At 63.5% G+C, this 15113-nt stretch overlaps 1 protein-coding gene across 12 annotated transcripts; it reads left to right on the plus strand.

Moving 5' to 3' along the window:
- Window positions 1-449: 449 nt before the first annotated feature.
- Window positions 450-13428, plus strand: EXOC3L4 (exocyst complex component 3 like 4). 12 transcript variants are annotated; one of them, XM_053889850.1, is made up of 15 exons: window positions 450-595; window positions 1025-1176; window positions 1818-1890; window positions 3817-3902; window positions 4372-4830; window positions 5730-6381; window positions 7145-7256; window positions 7528-7650; window positions 8015-8115; window positions 8353-8433; window positions 9951-10065; window positions 10624-10743; window positions 10836-10988; window positions 11581-11702; window positions 12849-13428. In XM_053889850.1, the coding sequence occupies exons 5-15, from the start codon at window positions 4440-4442 to the stop codon at window positions 13039-13041; spliced, it is 2163 nt and encodes a 720-aa protein (XP_053745825.1). In that variant the 5' UTR covers window positions 450-595; window positions 1025-1176; window positions 1818-1890; window positions 3817-3902; window positions 4372-4439; the 3' UTR covers window positions 13042-13428. The 12 variants fall into 12 exon arrangements, with proteins under 12 accessions (XP_053745825.1, XP_053745823.1, XP_053745834.1 ...); XM_053889848.1 differs by having other exon boundaries at window positions 4424-4830; XM_053889859.1 differs by lacking the exon at window positions 10836-10988 and having other exon boundaries at window positions 4424-4830.
- The last annotated feature ends 1685 nt before the right edge of the window (window positions 13429-15113 follow it).

Raw genomic sequence — 15113 nt, forward strand, 5'->3', positions numbered from 1 at the left:
CTCTCCCCCTCCCTGTGCCCCACAGCCCACGTTTTTGCATGCCTGGCTCTCAGGATGAGCCTGGCACACGGGCCTGGCGCCAGCATCTCTGTCCTGGAGGGAGGGGTTCTTTGGGGCTTTGGTGCCGGGGGCTGGATGTCCCCGTCCCCCCACCCCCACCCTGCACGCCCTGTCCGTGCACCTCTGGCTTCGTGTGAGCACAGCAGGGGACGGCTGGTCCATTCCCCCCACCTACCTGCCCCCTCCCCTGCTGCCTGGAGGGAGCTGTGGAGCGCTGCCCCTCCCCTCCCGGACTCTCAGGACTCAGCCCGAGCCAGAGCCACGAGTTGCCAGGGATCAAAGGTGGCAATGACAGTCTCTGGAATGGGGGGAGAGTAAGAGCCTTTCTGAAAGTGAAAGTCTGGGGTCAGGGTGGAGGGTGGGACCGGGGGTGGGGCTGGTGGGCCCAGGGCAGCGTGGAACAGGCTGGGAAGTCCCAGCTGCTGGTCATTCGCTCTGGCCGACCCAGAGGCCCCACCACGGAGGCCCAGCTCCGAGGGCCCGGCTTCCCCTGGCGGCCCCGACCTGCCTGGGGCCCGATCTACTCGCTCAGCAGGTATGTTCGGGTGCAGGTGGGCACTGGGGTGCTGTGGACAGTGGGCGGGAATTCAAAGGGCCCAGGGTAATTCCGGTTCTGCCAGTGGCTTTCCGGGCCAAGGGCCTCAGCTCGGAGCCCAGGCCGGACTGCCAGCTCCAATCACAGCGTTCGTACACAAACATACAGAAAGCAGACAGATGCGGACATCGAGACACGCATGTGGGCACAGACACACGGACGCGGACTCATGGAGAGAGCGGCTTGCACACATACAGGGAAACACACTCAGGTCAACGCACAAAGCCCATACGCACCCCAGTGCGGCAACATACCCCCAGGCTACACTCTCACATTAGATTGCTTATCTTTTTTCCCTGGGTACCGGCCCTGGCCTGGTGGGCTCCTGGTCAAGCGGCAGATGCCCCAGACCGTGCAACTGTCCCTCAGTCAGGGGAGAAGGTACACCCAGTGCTGGGGCCAAGCCCGGAGAGAGAGGAGCTGACCATGGTCAGGAAAGGCTGCTTGGTACTGAGGCTCGAAGGCGACTCGAGAAGGTGGGGGTGAGGTCACTGCTGGCAGAAGGAACAGCCTGTACAAAGGTATGGAGGAGAGGCGAGGCGGTTGGGCGAGTGGTGAGCGAGGGGGGAAGGAGCTGAGGGGTGGGTTAGGAAGGGCCTCGAGTGCCCAGCTAAGGAGGAGTCTGCTTTTCCTGAGGGCGATGGCACCCCAGGAGGGCTATGCTTTGTCACTACTGAGAAGTGGAAACTTTTTAGTGCCTTTTTCTAGTAGGCTTTCGTAATACACAGGAAAGCCCTTGTAAGCAGGTCTCATATCGCCTATGAATAATGACAAATTTCCCAGGTCCTTCCCAATATTCAAACCTCATTTATTCTCTTGCCTTATTGCCTTGACTAATCCTTCCTGGCAAATGTCGAATAGAATGACTGAACAGATACCAGGCCTGAGCCCCAGGTGCAGCCGCCAGTGCCTCTGAACATTCAGGGCGATGGGGCCAGAGGGCCAGAGAAAGAGCCAGAGAGAGTCCTCACGGGAATGGGGAGGCAGGTACGGGGCAGGGGCTGAGGTAGAGTCAGCAGGACATCCAGTCCCGCAGGTACCTGTGTGGCGAGGGGCGACCCTGATCCTGAGGGTCACTCCTTCAGGCTGGCTCTGGGCTGATGGGGAGGAGCAGATGGGCAGAGGCTCCCAGGCCAGTAAGGAAGTGTCCCCATCCCCACAGGGACAGTGGTGCAGCCTGGCCCAAGGACACCTTGGAGGTGGGGGCACCCATGCCCCTGGGCCCCAAAATCCAGGTCAGTTTTGGGGGAGCAGAGACAGGGAGGCTGGGAGCAGAAGCAGCCTGCGAGAAAGCTGGAAAGCTGGACATTCTGGGGACAGGAAGGTGCCCAGGAGGCTGGGTGAGCGCAGGTCAAGGAGGTGAGGCTGGAGAAAGTTCTGTCCCAGACTGGAAGCTTCCAGTGCGGGGCTATGGGGAGCCATGGAAGGATTTAAAGCAAGGGGGTGACCTGGTTGGCTTGTGCTGTGGGAAAGTCAGTAAGAGCCTTTCTGAAAGTGAAAGTCTGGGAAATGGCTTGGGAAACTGTGGGAGCAGGGTCAAGGGGGCAGCGAGACCGTCCGGGGGCCTCGGTGGGCCTTCGGTACAGGTCTAGTTCTGGACAAGGGTGGTTGAGCAGGCTGGGGGGGGGACCCATCTGCTTGTGTGGCCTCAATAAGACCCAACTGCCAGCTGCTCCTCCTTCCCCCAGAATCTGCCTCTAGACCCCAGTCCTGGCATCTGAGAGCTGCCCCCACGGTGGGCCCTCGGCCGGGAGAAATGGTTCCTGGGGCAGCACCTGGCTTCCCGGGGCTGGAAGATGTGGGAGCCCAGCCTCTGCTCCCCTTTCCACACAGGCCTGGGCTGGCTGAGGCTCCCCGTGGGGGGCTGTGTGACTAGAGGCAAGGCCCTGCCCCTTTCTGAGCCTGTTTTCTCATCTATGAAATGGAATGACACCCTACAACTTTGTTGTTACGGGCATCTGATGTATGCCAGGCCGTGGGCTGGGCACACAGTAGGTGCTTACTAAGTGTGAACTCTACTCAACCAAGGTAGGGCCCACTTGTCCTGTCCCCACGTCCCCCTGGTGATAGAGCTTGAACTGCATCTGGGCACAGCACAGGCCCAGATGATTCTCATCATCACTCAGAGCCTGCTGGATGCTGAGGGGCACCAGGAAGAGGGGAGTCGGGGAGGGGCAGGGTGCAAAGAGCTCTTGTGACAATGTTCTGTGTGTGCATGGGTCAGTCTGAGTCAGGGCAGGAGAGGTGCCAGGAGAGGACAAAGTGAGTCCTGGCACCAGGAGACGACAAAGACCTGTGGCCTGGGCAGGGCAGATAAGGCCTCATCAATCATCTGGGCCTGCCCCTCTCTCGGTGAGGCCTCTGTCCAGCTGTCACATGGCATCTGGGAAGAGGAAGGTAGGCCTCAGCCGACCCCTCAAATGTCTGACCCCTGGACAGACATCGCTGGAGGGCATAGAGGGGTGGATGAGGGTCCGGGCCCTGCCTATCCCAATAGGCAGGCAAAATGGGGGCCTGGGGAGAGGGATTCCACCCGATGTCACCTAAGGGTCAGGTGCCGGTTCCAGCCTGACCTTTGTCCCAGGGATGGGGGCAGCCTGGAGAGGTCTCGGGGTTCTGGCCTCTGGTTGGTCAGTGACTTCAGTAGGTCCAGCCCTCCTTTTGGCTGCTCTCTCCAAGGTTTAAGTAAGATCTTGCTGATCTAACACAGCCCCCCCCCACCCCCACACAACACCCTCACGATGGGGTGGGTGAGAGGTCCCAGCAGGCTATGAAATCTCTCTCCTCTCTCCCACCCCAGCTTAACCTAAAGCCAGAAAATCAAACACCACTGGGCTGTGCTTAAAAGGAGAGTGGGTGCAGCCTGGGGAGGGCCTGGAGCCCAGGGTGGGACTTAGGCAGCCCCTGCTTTGCACCTCCATGCCCTAGGGACCCCCACCCACCCCTTACAGGGGAGTGGCCGGAGCGCAGGAGGGGTGGGTGGTGGGGAGATGCACCGGTGAGGAACAGCCTCGGGGAGCCCCAGCCCCTGGTTAAATATAGACCCGGGGCCCCTCCCACCACCCCCGCCCACAGGGCTGCAAGGCTGGGATAAGCAGATAAGCCCCTGGGGGCAGCCACGGGTGGCCACAGACCTCAAGCCTGACCCTGCCTCCCTCCAGGTCTAAACAGAAGGAGCCTCTTCCAGGGAGGGATCCCTGAGCCTCCCTCTGAGCAGAAATAGTTGGACCTGATGGGCTGAATGGGGGTGAGCTGAGGGCTTGGCGGGGGGGGGGGGGGGGTGGGCAGTGAATGCTAGGTGGTGGGGAGATTGGGCAGTTAGGCTTAGGCCTCAGGACCTAAAGTCCAGGAAATCCTGGATGTGGTTGCTGGGCCCAGCCCTGGGGACCGCGGGCTGCCGTCTCGGCTGTGCCCCCAGAATCTGTCTGTTTAACCCCCCTCTCCAACTCTGATGATGGCCTGGCAGAGCCAGAGAGGGTGGGCACCTGGGGGTACCCTTCGGAAGATGGTATCAGGGAAGTTTTCCCGAAGGAAGTACCTGTCTGTCTACATCTCAGTGCCAGCTGCGGTGTGGCACGGAGAGAGCTCCGGCCGTGAGAGCTGCCCGGTGACAGCTTGGGGGTCATCTCTGGGAGAAGCTTCTCTGACCAAGCCAAGCCACTGGGCCCCTCCAGGTCTCACAGGGCTCTCACTAGGTTTCTGTGCCCATTCCCCAGGGCTGCCCCCCCACCCCACCCCAGGCCTCCTGAGACTCCTTTTCATCCCCAGCTTTCCTGCTGCCAACATGTCGTTATCACCGACAGTGACCTCCTGGCCAGAACCGCACAGCCCTGAGGAGTCTGATAAGCTGCAGACCCCAGAGCAGGACACTCAGCAGGCAAGCAGTGGGGATATGTCCAGCACCCACCGTGAGGACACTCGGCCCGGCCTGGGCACCCTTCGGCGGGCCTTCTCCAGGGCAGGCCGGCGGGCCTTGGGCCAGGTCCCCGGGGAGGACGTTGGCCTGCTCCGACGCAGCTCCCACTTCCTGCGATCCTTACGGCGCCCCCGGGATGATGGCCCGGCTGCTGCACCAGGGGGGGCCCGCGGCCCAGAGGGGCCCTCAGGCGTCACGGATGGTGGCAGCCGGCCGTCAACCACTGGGGTGGGGCCTGAGGAACCAGGACAGGAGGAAGGTGAGAGCTTCACAAAGGATACCAAGCATGGGAGGAAACTGAGGCCAAAGAGGGAGCAGCACAGCCCAGGCTTCCCGACAGCTCCCCCAAACACCCCCATGCACAACTGCATTTTACATTCTCCCAGCCTTTCAAGCAGGGGAGCATCCACTGGGCAGCTCAGAGAGGCCAGAGTGAGCTAAGTCAGGCTCAGAGAGGTTAGTGATCTGCCTCACATCCCACAGCCAGGAAGTGGATAAATGGGAGTTGAACCCACATCTGTAGGACTCCAGAACCCTCACCTCTCCACAGACTTCCACAGCCTGGCCCCTGGCCAAACTAGAGTGATGGATAAGGCGCTGGTCCTCTCAGAGCACAGGGCCGCGGGGGGTGCGTGGCAGCAATGGGCCTGGAGGGGAGCTCAGGAGGGCTGCGGGCGCAGGATGCATTGGCGCTGGGCTCCAAAGGGGGGGCTGCAGGTGGAAGTAGAGGGCTGCTAGGGGCTGGGGGCTGGCCCAGAGCAGGGAACAGCAAGGAGCGTGGGAGCTGGGCACAGGGACAGGACGCGCCCAGGCTGAGCTCTGACCCCAACAGACCTGCAGTCAAGACAGCAACATGAGGCCACCAGGCCCAGCTCAGCAGAGCTGGGAGCAGGGGAGGAGGTAGGGACCGAAAGCGGGGAGGGCAGGGCCTGATCCCAGCTGCTGCTTTCAGCCAGGTTTACCCCTCTTCCAGAGTGATTCCGAGGGACGATTCCCCGCAGGTGGGGGCCGTTGCTCCTGGAGCAGACCTTAGGGGAGCGCTGGGGCCAGGCGGCCCAGCTCCCGGTGGGCGAGAACGGGGCCCACAGGCCTTGGTTGGGGGCCGAGGTTCCGGCGCGGCACCCCCCACCGCCCTCTCCCTGCCTGTCCTTGCCAAAGGCAAATCTGTGGCGGACCTCATCACGGAGCGGCAGCTGCTGGCGGCCTTCGAGCAGCTGCGGCAGCTGGAGACGCGGCTCCTGGCGCAGAAAGCCTCGGGCACCTTCGAGCAGGACCCCACCGACCTCGCGCGGCGCGCCATGGACGTGTGCCTGCTCTACGACGGGCTGGCGGCGGAGATCCGCGCCATCGTGCGCGAGACGCTGGGCCCGGGCGGCGTGGACGCGGCCACGCTCGCCGAGCTGGCCCGCGTGGTGCGCGCCGAGGAGGAGGCCCACCCGGTGCCCCCCGCCGACGGCGACTTCCTGCTCACGCCGCGTCGCTGGCGGCGGCACTGGGAGGACGCGGTGACGCGGAGCGCGCAGGAGCGCGTGCGGCAGGCGGGCGCTGGGGACGCCGCGGGGGCGGCCGAGGGCGCGTCGGGCCTGGCCCGGCTTCTGGCCGAGCTCGGCGGCTCGGTTCGCCGCGACCTGCGCAAGGTGCGGCTGCAGGTGCAGCCCGCCTACTCGGCCGCCGGCCTCCCGGCGTGGGAGGCCTACCTGCGCGCCTTCCACGGCGCGGTGGCCCAGCGCCTCCAGGAGCTCGCGCGCGACGCCCGGGGCTGCGAGCAGCTCTACGTCCTGCTGGACTGGACCGCCAATGTCTACGGCAGGTGAGGCCCCAGCCAGAGCGCCGAGCCGGGCGAGGGGAGGCCGGTATCGCCCACCTGGCCCTGCCCACCCGGAGGCCTTTGGGCGCCCGCCCCGAGGAGCCCTGGGCACCTTTTCTCTCTTTCTTCCCGGGAGAGGGCTGGTGGGTGGGCGGCAGAGATCCCGGGGACTTTGACGTTCTTTTCTTTCCCCTCGTCTGGGCCGCGGTACTCTGCCGCCGGGGTTTTCCTACGGTGCTACCCGGGCACCCGGTCCCGCGAGCGGGACAGCGTCTGAGGGGAGGTTGCTTCCCTGACAGGGAGCCCAGATGGAGGCCTCTGCTAGTCCCCAGGATGCCGTTGAGCGTTTAGAAAAGGGCCCCTCACCCAGGCAGGACACAACCGTGGCTCAGAGATGCCCGGCGCGGGTTGGACTTCACCCGCACTCTTCCCCTTGGATGGGCACCTGGGTACGGGGCCCGGCGCGCTGACAGCTCCCAGCTCCAGCCCGGCGCTGAGTGACGGGGTGGGTTTCCTTCGCTGCTGAGCCCTCCTCAGCTCCGAAGGCCAGAGAGCGGGTGGGAGGAGTGTGCCTAAGCTCCGGGGCTCATTAATTTGCTGTGTGGCCTCGGACAGCTACCTGCGCCTCCCTGGTGCGGCTTGGATAGTGGCAGGTCCCTGAGCTGTGTGGTGCTTGGGTGCCTAGGTTTTGGCCAGGGGGAAATTGGGGCAGCCACTAGTGCATCAGAGCCGGGCCCAGACCCTCAGCCCCTACCCTGCCTTCCAGTCCTGACTTCCTCGGTGCCCCGGACCTGACTCTGTCCACGGAGCCGCTGCCCCCACTCCTGGCACCCAGTGTGTGGGCGCGCCTGGAGAGCGACTACACCAGCTTCCTAGAGGTGAGGCCTTCGAGGGGCAGGGCCTGAGGGGCGCCATCCAGGCTGAATGTGGCTGCCTCCCTGTGGGGAAGTGTGGAGCCCAGAATCACCCTGGGTGTGTGGCCTCGCTCAGGGGAGAGCCACTCCTCACCCTGTGGCCTTCAGCACGGGCCTGGGCCCCAGCAGGGTGGGTCAGTTTCTCCCAGGGCCCAGGACAGGACTCCGAAGGTAGGGGGACCCACGCCTCCCTCTTGGGAGGGGCTCACTGTGCCCCTGTCCCTACCTCGCACAGACCAAGATCACAAGCTGCTTCGACAGCATCCTGCAGCTGGAACAGAGCCGCTGGGTGGCCGCTGAGGCCCCCGATGTGCTCCAGGGCCTCTACCACACGCCTCTGTCCATCGACATCCACATGGTGAGTCTTGGGAGGGGAGACATATGTTTGGGCCTCAGGTGGTGTCTGTCCCCTTCCAGGTGGGGACACCCAGAGCTATACGATCCAGTCCCAACCTCCCTTCCTCAGTGGGCGAGAGCCTGAGGCCCCACCTGGGTGGAATCAGGGACCCTGGGTCGCCAGCCAGGCTGGGAGTGCCAGGGCACAGCGCCCAGCTTAGCAAGTGGCCCGCGGATGTGGGGGTGCCGGGAGGCTGCTGGAAGCTAAAGCCGAGACCACCGGAGCAGGGCAGGTTGGAGACGTCATTGGGCCACAGGTGAGGGACAGGGGGCATCAGGTGGGATCTGGGCTTCGACGTGGGTTCAGCACGTGGCATCTCTTACAGCTCGTGGCTGAGCATGTGAAGGCGGCCGGTGCCATCTCTGCAGAATTGGAGGCCACCACCCTGCGTATCTGCGCGCGGGCACTCGGCCTCTTTCTGCCCAGGTGCAGGCATATCCTTGGCCCAGGGTGGGGTGGGTGGAGGGACCAGGGTAAGGATGGTGGTCGTCCCTGGGGAAGGGCCATCCTGTTTGCTCAGAGTCCGAGATCCAGGGACAGATGAGAGAGAGGAGCCTTCTTATAAGGCCCCGGGTCTGGGTAGGGACCTGAGGGGGAGGGCAGACCCCAGGTCATCGCGCCACGGGTAAGGGTCCCTAAGGCTTTTGCGTACTTCGCCCCCAGGTTTGAAAAGGCTTTTCTACAGTCGGAGGCGGTGAGCGAAGCTCATCTGGGCGCCAGCATCAACGCCTGCGAGGAGCTCAGGTGGGTCTCCACCCTGCTCCTCCGCAGGGAGGTGCCTGGCGCGGCCAGCAGGGGGCGCGCGAGCTCGGGGAACCGGGAAGCCGTAGGCTCCCGTGGCGGCCGGCGCGCATTGAGCAGTCTGGACCATGTTCAATGGAGGGACTTCCCGGAAAGCCTCCCAGGAGGGCACCCGCCTCGCAGCTCCCGCCCCCGCTGGAAGGTCCTCCCTCCTCCCCGCAGGGGTGAGGCCCTGGAAGGGATGCAGGGAGTTTCAACGCTGAGCAGAGGCTAACAAATTCCAGCCACCCCAGTTATCGCCTGTTGTCTGCCCAGTGTGTCCCCCCCCCCCCGCCCTCCCCCCCCCCCCCCCCCCCCCCCGCGTCGCACGCCATCCTGGGCTCCTTTCTTTCCTCCCTTCACCCAAGTTGGCCGGCTTCCTTTTTAAAGACACTCCCTCCTCTTCCCCACTACCCTGGGTCCCTCTGCCCCCAGAAGGCAGATGCCTCCCCTTTCTGCAGGCAGTGGCTGCCCCCCTCCTGGGCCTCCGGTGTACCCCACATTATGCTGCAGCAGGTACGGCCATGGACTTTGAGCTGCGCAGTCTGGGTTCTGATCCCAGCTCTGCCACCTGCTCCCTGTGTGCCTAGAGATAAGTCACTTCCCCCTTCTGTGCCTCCTTTTGTCATCTGTCAGATGGAGATGTGGGGCTCCACGCCCTAGAGGGAATCATTTCGTATTCACTTTTTGTGAGCGCTTGAGATCCAGGCACTGAGCTGGAGCTTTACCCGCCTGATGTATTTCGTCCCGAGGGCAGTGTCCCCATGTACTGGGACAAGTGGAGGCTCAGAAAAGGAGTGCCACCGGCCCACCATCATGCACCGTCCAGTATGTGCTGGACCTGGGACCTGAACCACGCTTGTCTGAATCCAAGCACGACCATGATGAGGACCACTTGTCTAACACTCTCTCAACCCTAATCGATGCCAGGCTGGTCCGTCCCCTTCAGCCCCAGGAAACATTCTCTGCCCCTTGGTAGGCAGCCTCTGACCCAGCCCCTGATGGAACTTTTTAGCCTTGCCTTTCTGTGTCCCTGTTCTGAGGACTGGGCATAGCCTGGCCCTCGGTCTCCTTGAAAGTGTGTGACGGGGTGGGTTTGAAATGGGGGACATTGTCACCTTCAGAGAGGCAGTTAGGAGGCTCAGGGGAGGGCCTCTGTGCCAGTCATGGCCAGGCTGCCCTGTCTCATCACCAAGACGGTTGGAGGTTTGACCCAGAGACACCACAGGGGCGTTCTGCGATGCAGTGGGGATGCCACCGTCACCCTGCTGCCCTTCCCTCCGGGATCAGCTCCTGGGGCTTTGGAGCCATCTTCTCACCCGACTGTGCCTTCAGGGCTACTACACTGTACAGCCCCAGGGGCTGCCCTTCACATTATAGTCTAAGTGAATGGCTCCTGGCCTCCGCGGCTGTCTACCGGAGCTTGTTCCACAGCCTGCTCCTCCTCGCCCACTCCGTCTCCTGTCCTGGCCCCTCCCCAGGACCAGTCTTCTGGCCAGGTTCCCAGGAACCTTTGAGGAGCTGGAGAAACCTCTAGTGGCCGCCATCTGTGTCTTCCAGAAGCGGCTGCTCCAAGGCTTGCAGTATGATGTGCAAGTGAGTGGGACAGGCCCTTCTCTCCCCACTTTCCACACCCAGCGGCTGCGTCCTGTGCCCTGGAGCCTGGGGCCCCCAAGTCCCAGCACTCCCTCACCTCAGGGGCAGTTTCGGGGGTGGTGCTTTGGGGGGCGGGCAAGGGACCCAGATAAATTCCTAGTTGAGCAGGGAGGTCAGGAAACGCCTACCTACTTGAGACTCTCAGAGAGGGTGTGTTCAAGGAACCAGACCCCTCACCCCACCCCTCAAGGCCTCCCCAGGCTCCCCTAGGCAGGGCCTGCCTAGAGGCTCAAACTCAAACCCTGTCCCCTGGAGCTCAGGGCTTGGAGGAGTCATCCTTGCAAGAGGCTAAATGACATTCATGGCTGAGAGAGATGTTACTCGGGTGACATTAGAAGGGGGTCAGTCCCCCCAAAGTTTCTTCCTGGCGACAGATTGTCCATCGGCCTGAAACACCCCTGTTAGGAGCCACGCACTGGCTCTGAGGAGAGGGTCTAGGGGATGAGGAGGAGACGGTTTGAGGAGGGTTAGAAGACTCCTGTCCCCCTCTGCCCCCAGCCGCTTTTCAGGGTCCTGTGTACCAAGGCCTGGCTGACACACGACGTGCTGCAGCCCCTCATGGACAAAGTGGTGGCCTTCGCCCATCACCTGGAGCACGTGGCCCCACTGCGGGCACAGGTATTTCGGGACAGGGCTCTGGTGGGGCCGTGCCCTGGGCTGGGGCCTGTGACTCTGACTCTGACCCTGGCCCTGATCCCCCGACGGCCCAGGAGACTCTGCAGGAGGCACACCGATACGTGGTCCGTGAATACCTGGCACAGGTGCTGAGTCCTCGTGAGCGGTTCCGCGGTGTCGATCGCGTGACTGGCTCCCAGAAGATGGGCCTCGACGCCCAGGCCATTGGCAACACCTTCCAGGGCTTGGTAGGAGCATCGACTGACTGCCCCCAGTGCTCGCCTCCTCCTAGGGCCTCTGGCGTGAGGAGCCTCCCCTGGCACCCCCTATTCTCATTTCCGGGAGGGGGGGCTCCGCAAGAGCCCCCTGGGGCGGCTTTGGCAGAGGTGGTTGTCCCCACTCTGCAGCAACCGGGAGAGGGTTTGGGAGCGCTGGCACAGCGGGGGCGGGGCCAGGTGGGATCATTTCCATATATTTGCATACGGCCCTCGGCGAAGTGAGCAGCCAAGGGGCGGGGCCTCCGGGAGGCCCCTCCAGCATCCCTGACCCAGCCTTTGGAGCCTGGGCACCTGTTCCTTACGCCGGCGCGGATGCGCTGTAGGATTCCCGGCAGGACTTCCGGGCCCGGGTCTCGGTTTACCCACCTGCGCAGAGACCGGAAGACCTCTCTGAAAGTGCTGCGGCTCCGTCCACAGCGCCAAGACCCGAGTCCCCTAACGCCGCCCGTGCAGTCACAGCGGGGGACGGTGCATTAGTGTTGGGGCTGCAGGCAGGGGCGGCAAGGGGGCTCCCGCGGGAGGCGACCCGGCCCGTGCCCTAGGAGGCTCCCTGTCCCCGCAGGGCTCAGAGGCCACGTGGCTGGGCCAGGCTATCCCATGCGTCGCTGACATTCTCGGCGAGACTTACAAGGACGACATCGGGCGGCACCTGGAGACGCTCATCGGGAGCTACCCAGACATCAGGTCCGTTCCCCACCTGCTCCCTCATTGGGCGCCGCCGACCCCGGGGTCGGGGGACCGGGGCCTTCAGAAGGGTCCCTGTGGCTCTGGAGGGGGGGCAGGGGAGGAACCAGAGGGAGGTGCAGCGCGTTCCGTACGGAGCGGGGCCGGCATCGGGCGCGGGCTCGTGCGCAGGTGCGTGAGGTCCCGGGCGTGCGGGGTGGCCCTTGACCTTCAGGCGCGGAGCGGGGGCGGGGCGTGAGAGCCGGGGCGGCCCCTCCTTCTACCGCTGTTCTCGGATTTGGCGTTCGGTGCCTTGGGGTCCCGAGGCCTCTAGAGTGTGAGGGGGTCGGGGCCCCTCCTCATGCGTCCGAGGATGGGGACAAGTACCCGTCCCGGAGTCTGAAGGGGAGACGCCCCCTCTACGAGAAAGCCCTATTGGCAGCCCGGGACTCCTGAGACCTGGCCAAGAGGAAAGAGGCTTTGATTCCGGGGTTTGGAGGGGAGGTGGGGGGGATGGTGAGTCATCGAACCCGTGGAAATTCCAGCCCGAATCTCTCCATAGCCTTGGAGATTCCGGGATGGGGAGGTCGCAGAGAGCCTGGGACAAAGCCCTTTTCCCCAGCTCGGACTGTCTCGCCTTTGGCCTGGAGTGACTACTTCCCCCACAGTGCTGCGGGGTTCCCCCCGGTTCCTGGGGCTTCTCTACTCTTGGCTGCCTGCCCCTGTCTGCCTCCCCCCCCCCCCCCGCCCCACCCCCATTCCTGGAGGCGGCACTGCTAGTGCTGTGCCTGGGCCTCTCTCCTCGCTGCCTGTCTGTGGCTCCCCGCACAGTGCTCACAGGAAGAGGCCAACGACACCTCTGGGCCTGGACCCGCTGTCCTTGAGGCCTTATCTCTTCTCTCACTCCACTGATCTTTGAACCTCTGCTTAGACTGTGTTCCCCCACGGGCATGCCCCTTCCCCTCCCCACCCAGCTCAGCCCCCTTCGAGGCCCAGCCACGCTGTCCAGGGCCCTGCCCCTCCTGCTTCCGTCATTCGCAGCCTTTCTCGGGCCAGCTTCCGGGAATGCCGGGGGCACCCGCACTTGGGCCCAGGGGCTCGCCTCGCTCGAGGCTGGAAGTGCCACGGAGATGCGGGGCCTGCAGTGATAGGGGCGTGTCTTTGCAGGCGCGACCACGTGCTGGCCATTCTGGCGCTGCGCAGACTGGGCCGCCGTCGGAACCAGCGCCTCTTGCAGCGTGCCCAGGGCCTGCTGAGGGCTGCGGCCAAGGCAGAGGGCTCTGGGGCTGCTGGCGGCCGTGTGCTCTTCGAGGAGATCCAAGTGCCTACCTCCGTGGACCTGCTGATCACCTGCATCTAATGCTCCGGGTCTCGGAGGGGGCGGGCCTCGGGTGGGGGGCCGCATTAACTGAGGGGTCAGCACCTTCACGCAGGCATCACCCAGACACTAAGCCCCAGGCTGGGAGTCTAGGGAGGCGCTCTCAGCCCTGCCCCCAACCTTGAAGCCCGTAATCACACGACGTTCGTCCTCAGCTGTGCGTGGTGGCTTACCAGAAGGAACAGCACGAAGAGAGGCATTTCAGGCATTTGTGGGAGAGTGTTTGGGGGTGGCGGAGGTTCCTTTCAATACTGCCTCCCGGCCTAACGGTCCAGCACCACCCCCAGTCTGAAAGTGAAGCAGAGAGTATTTATTTTTAAAATAAAGGTGAATTAAAACGGTGCCTCCCTAAAGAGGGGGCAGGGCCAAGTTGACGGTCTGAGTCTCCAGGTACCAAGGGGTCGGGATGGAAGGTTCTATGGTGACTCCATTTGGTAGATGGTCCTTTCCTGTACATTGCACAAATGGGGAGACTGAGGCAGGCCCAGAGCTGGGAAGGCTCGTGCCTGTGGCTGCAGAGAAAAACAGTCTTCAGCCCTGGGATCCTGGGTGCACTGGCCTCATGTGCCAAGTGCGCCTCACCCAGCAGGAGTTGGCACTGTTCTGTCCTGTTCTAACAGGCCTGGGCCCCTAGGAGACAAGAAAAGGCCGAGGCTTGTTCTGCAGCCTGAAGTATTTGGGTTAGATGTGACAGGGACTTCCCAGCAGCAAAAGCTGTAGGACTGGTGCAGGGCAAGTGTCAGCCCTGGAGAGTGTGTGTGTGTGTGTGTGTGTGTGTGGTGGGGGGGTGGGGTCATGATCCTACCCGTCTCAGCTTGGCCGGCAGGGCTGCAAGGAGATTGCCCCACTGTGCACCTGTTATCCACCCCCATCCCCTGGTTCTTCTCTCCCGGAAAGCTGGCACTGAAATTTGACTCTAGCCTCTGGCAAGGCTGCTGAGAAACCCATTTGCATTGGCAGCCTCCAGCTTGCCAGGGAGGCTGAGTGCTGAGATGGTGTGTGCGTGTGGAGGGGGTGGGGTAGACGCTGAGGCAGACAGTGATAGGTGCCTTCCTGGCCCATCCCTCTGCAGCAGGCCCCCCATGAGCCTGACCTTGACCTTGGCAGAGGTGGGGAGCAAGGAACGGCAGGTGGGCCAAGGTTCTAAGAACCCAGTGAAGTTGAGCCTCCCAAGGACAAGGCGAGAGTTCTGAAAGGCTGCAGGGCCAGGCCGGTGGGGGATCTGACTCCCCTAGCTCCTTTCAGGCCCATCTCCCTACACTGTGGACAGCCAGGGGCGGGTCTGCCACAATCCCTACACCAAGGCTGGAGAACTGCGTCTTGTTGGGGTGCTGAAGGGAGAGGGAGCAGGGACCAGGGGCAGCCCCTCCGTGGATACACGGGGGTCAGGGGTGGGCGGGCAGGAGGCCTGGGTGTCCAGCCTTCCCTAAGCAGGTAATGCAGAGGGGTGGGGTGGGGTGGGAGGAGCAGGAGTGAGGATCAGGAGTGGTTGGGGCTCCCGGGCTCCAGGCTAAGGATGGGGACAGTGTGTTCCAGTGTCGACACTGACGAGCAGTCCTGTGTCTTTCCTTTGTGGGGAAACTGAGGCCAGTAGAGGGTAGAGGTTGCTTCACATGAGGCCAGCAGAGGGTAGAGGTTGCTTCACATCAGGCCCCAGCACAGGTAGCCTGAGACCCTCACAGTCAGGAGGAAGGGAGGTATCAGAGGGGTACCTCCTTCCCCAGGAAGGGCAGGGACTGACAGGCCAGCCTGACTCCACATTTGACCTCAGTAGCCATCAGTGGCCTGGGTGAGTCCAAGGCTGGGTGGGGTGGGGCGTAGAAGGTTTGATTTGGTCCTGGCCGGGTTCTCCCTAGGGAGCCCATACCCCATGTTTGAGCCCCAGTCTCCTCACGGAAACTGCCCCCCCACCGGCAGCCCCTGCCTGCCCTGACCCCAGCCCTAACACGCCTGCCCCTCCCCCCCGCTCCCCTGAGCCCCAGGCTAGGGTGAGAGCCCTGGGGCTGGGTTCCCAAGGCAGGCTGCAGAGGTGGGGAAGGGTGCAGTCCCAGCCC

The sequence above is a fragment of the Panthera pardus genome, unplaced genomic scaffold (assembly GCF_024362965.1).
Source record: "Panthera pardus isolate Hobbes unplaced genomic scaffold, ASM2436296v1 HiC_scaffold_24, whole genome shotgun sequence".
In the NCBI taxonomy this organism is placed as follows: Eukaryota; Metazoa; Chordata; class Mammalia; order Carnivora; family Felidae; genus Panthera; species Panthera pardus.